Source organism: Dendronephthya gigantea, unplaced genomic scaffold (assembly GCF_004324835.1).
Source record: "Dendronephthya gigantea isolate DGI-Jeju-01 unplaced genomic scaffold, DenGig_1.0 000036F, whole genome shotgun sequence".
Lineage (NCBI taxonomy): Eukaryota > Metazoa > Cnidaria > Anthozoa > Malacalcyonacea > Nephtheidae > Dendronephthya > Dendronephthya gigantea.
Genome location: NW_021163046.1, coordinates 551,986 through 555,678, shown reverse-complemented (window position 1 = coordinate 555,678; position 3,693 = coordinate 551,986). Strand labels below are relative to the sequence as shown.

At 35.3% G+C, this 3,693-nt stretch overlaps 1 protein-coding gene across 1 annotated transcript; it reads right to left on the bottom strand.

Annotated features, from left to right (window-relative positions):
* Window positions 1-631: 631 nt before the first annotated feature.
* Window positions 632-2,835, bottom strand: LOC114526036. The gene is made up of 2 exons (XM_028547528.1): window positions 2,780-2,835; window positions 632-1,746 (listed from the first exon to the last, which is right to left on the bottom strand). The coding sequence occupies exons 1-2, from the start codon at window positions 2,809-2,811 to the stop codon at window positions 813-815; spliced, it is 966 nt and encodes a 321-aa protein (XP_028403329.1). The 5' UTR covers window positions 2,812-2,835; the 3' UTR covers window positions 632-812.
* Window positions 2,836-3,693: the final 858 nt, after the last annotated feature.

The window sequence follows — 3,693 nt, the reverse complement described above, 5'->3', positions numbered from 1 at the left end:
CTAAGGTTAAGATATAGAACAATAAAAATTTTATAGTACGAGAATTAAACAGAGCGTTCAGATCATGGCGATGACTATTTAGTGAACCGCAGGGCCGTAGCTAAAACTCGTTACTACGCTATGTAAAAAAGGATGTATAGATATATAACTCCACAAAAATTAAGCGATCTAGCTACGATGTTTAACCCATCGTTTGTACGCGTGCACAAATAATTCACAAAAGTCTAATTAAAATTTTTACGCATATAACCGCATTCTAAAGAAATCTACCATGTACCCCTTCACGAAGAATTACGCCGAGTCACATTTTTTCGTGTAATTTTCATAATTATAATGACAATCTGCCGAAAAGCTTGTACTTCACTTACATACTCGGCTTCATTTATGTATAATGGCTTAAAATTATTAAGTTTTGTATATTTGCCAATTTGCTCAGTGGTTAAAATTTGATGCATATTACGTGCATTTACAATGTGTTAAACCGTTTATTGGTATATATACTTCTATATAAACGTTGAATTACTTAAACAATTATAGCCTGTCATGCATTCTTTTCTGATTAATCAGAAAGCAATTTAAATGTATTTTTTTATCAATAGTGCATTAAATTATTTCAGACCATACGAAGCATTAAAATAAAGAAAGTGCGAAATAATAAATAAAAACGTGCACAATTAGCGTTCCTTTAAAAGGTTTCCTGCGATCTTTTCTTGAAATATGTCTCTAACACATGCATGTGTTAATTGCAATTGGATTTTACTACTTTGTTTTAGTTTACATATTATAAAATGTTTTTGGTATAGATATGTTAGCTATTTCAAGCCGCATTTGCCCAAACAAGGTTTTATTTCCGGATTCAGTGCTTCTAGACTTTCTTTCAAATTAGGACAGTAATAAGCACCTCCGTCCTTGTTACTCACGTAAGCGAAGGGCACTTTTCTACCATCTTTACATTTCATACACAACAAAGAGCCCGAATCACCTCTCACCAAAAAGTCTTTATTGCTGGAAACATTTCTTATTCCATAAGACCCGCGGTTCATTCCGTTTTTCCATGGCCTTGCATCTATTGCGAAAAGTTCTCCCTCCGAATGGTCTGAGCCAATTTTTTCAACCAAGACTGATCCGCCCATCTCTTTAAACATTCTGAATACTTCCTCTCTACTTGCCAATGCTTTCTCAACGTTCTTTTCATCAAGGTATTTAACAGCATCTTTGCAATTCCAATTTTCAAGTTTAACCAATGCAATGTCGTGCTCTTCATTGTACAAACCACAATAAAACGTACCAAGTTTTTTACGTCTGTCTCCGTCTGTATATTCGTAGGTGGCATTGGAACATCCCCTTGCATCATTTCTGCAGTCTTTCTTCAATGTTTGGTGCTGTTGGCCTATGCTGCCCTCTAATTTTTTCATATAGCACACATGATAGCAGGTGACTGCGTAGTGCTCTCGTGTGCGAATATCGCCAACACTGATAATACTGATCGCCCCCCCATCACTTCTCTGCGTAACGTTAAGTTGATCTCCTGATCTTGGTCCTCGGAAGAAGTTGGAGCTACTACCATTCTTGGATGAAGCGACTCGTACATGGTTAAATTCAACAAAATAGAGAATCTTATCCCCAAATATTCCCTGAAGCTCCTCCATTAACGGCTTTTCGCATTTATCGTGTGTGATGTATATTTTCCACGTTCTATCTTTTTTACCGTCAAAACCAATATAGAAATTCTTCACCCAAGATAAGCTAGAAACATGTGAAAGGATAAAGAAAGGAAAATGAGATCAACAATTCTCAAAATGGATTCGTCTAAATTTGAAACATTCTTAGTCTTATTATTCCAAAATGCATTAATATTGTCCTTCAACTTAAGGTCTATTGACCTTAGGTTGACCTTTAAATCAACGAAAAATAATTTTAGACGCTCTTGCTGACTATTAAAAATCTCTTATGGCTTTAAAACTCTTTCTGCAAATAATTATTATTACCATATGCATGCGTTCAATTCGTCAGTGTCCAGAAATTTTCACGTTTGTTCACGTTTCAAACGTTATGTTTCTCGAATGAAACGTGCAGGTTTGAATTGGTAAAGGGTTATATTGTTTACAAAGAAATAATTCACGTTTGTGGGAAAATTCCAAAAAATACTCACCGAGTATCCCCAATTTGCAATTCTTTTGGATAACATTCTCAGTAAACAATAAAATATGAGGTAAAACATGTTAATCATGCATGTGCACAAAACATGTGGAATTTTCCCACAAACGTTGAACATTGCTGTAAACGGGCAACATTATACACTTAATGTATGCTCCCGAGGGAAATAGTGAGTTTTGTTTTTCCAAGAGTCTGAATGTTTCCCGAGACGAAGTCGAGGAACAATAACATTTAAAAAAGAAACCCACTTCACTTTGTTATGACAAGAAGCGGGCAACAATTTTTCACTTGTTTCCCTGGCGGGAAACATTGCATTTATTTAAAGTCATGTGACTACGAATGAACCAATCACATTTAAAATACACAGCACCTATATAACAAAACCGTTTATCAATTCAAACCTGCACATTTCATTTTAGAAACGTTACATTTGAAACGTGAACAAACGCGAAAAATTCGGTACACTGACCAGTTGAACACAAATGGTAATAAGGAGGTTCATTGCATGTTCAGACAGTCCAGGATTTTGCAATACAGTTTTGTGATTTAAAGTGTCGTGAATTCCATTATTATGATTCTAAAGGTTGTTTCCTGTTACTTCTTTTTAGTCTTCATCGGGTACCTTAACAATCCACTTGCGTATTCCTCTTTCATTTTGAAATTTTCATCAAAAATATTTTTTTCAAACCAATCTGTTTTCGGGACTATAAAATTCAAAACGGTTGGTGTATAATTTAAAAATATTTTATGATTATATTATAATCGTACGACATGTATTAACGATAGGGCTAATAAGGGCAACTTAAAAATTAATAGAGAAAAGAAACTAACACTCCAGATAGGTAACGAACAGAGGCATTTCTGTCCCAAACAATTCCACGATGTCTTCGGTACAAGGTATTTTGCCAAGGCTGCAGACAATTTCTAAACGTTTCAGGCCTTTCTCGCGTGCATCAACGATTTTGTGACTTTCCACCCATTCAAGCCTGTTAGGAGTAAAAGAAACACACAGACTGCGAATGATAAAAAGAAAATTGTAGTATATTAAGCTATATATATGCAAGAATTTTCAGAATTCAGGATGGACAACCGCCAATGGGAACGTGTTTAATTATCGTACTAAACCTCAAAAAGCACGTTAAACAATTATAATTGCGGTTATCGCAATAAAATATCAAAAAATATATTATTTTACGCGTCATTCGCTTTAATCGCTAGTATGACGTCATTTCGATATAATCGCACAACTCGCGTTCGTCACGCAACGAAACTTTTATTATTACCGCCTTTGTCGCCAAAAACCCATAGTGAGAACCAAACTTTATCGCGATAATCGGCAACAACGATAAATTGACGTTTCCGTTCTCGATTATCTCGATAACAATTCATCGTTACCGCCTTTATCGCGATATAAGCCCATTGTAAGAGCCATGCAGGCTTTATCTGACTGCAGTAGCGTGCTTGAATGTTTAGGTTAATCAAACTGCCTAAATTATACGTGTCCTTTCATATACTTCCACAAAACGGTGAAATTTA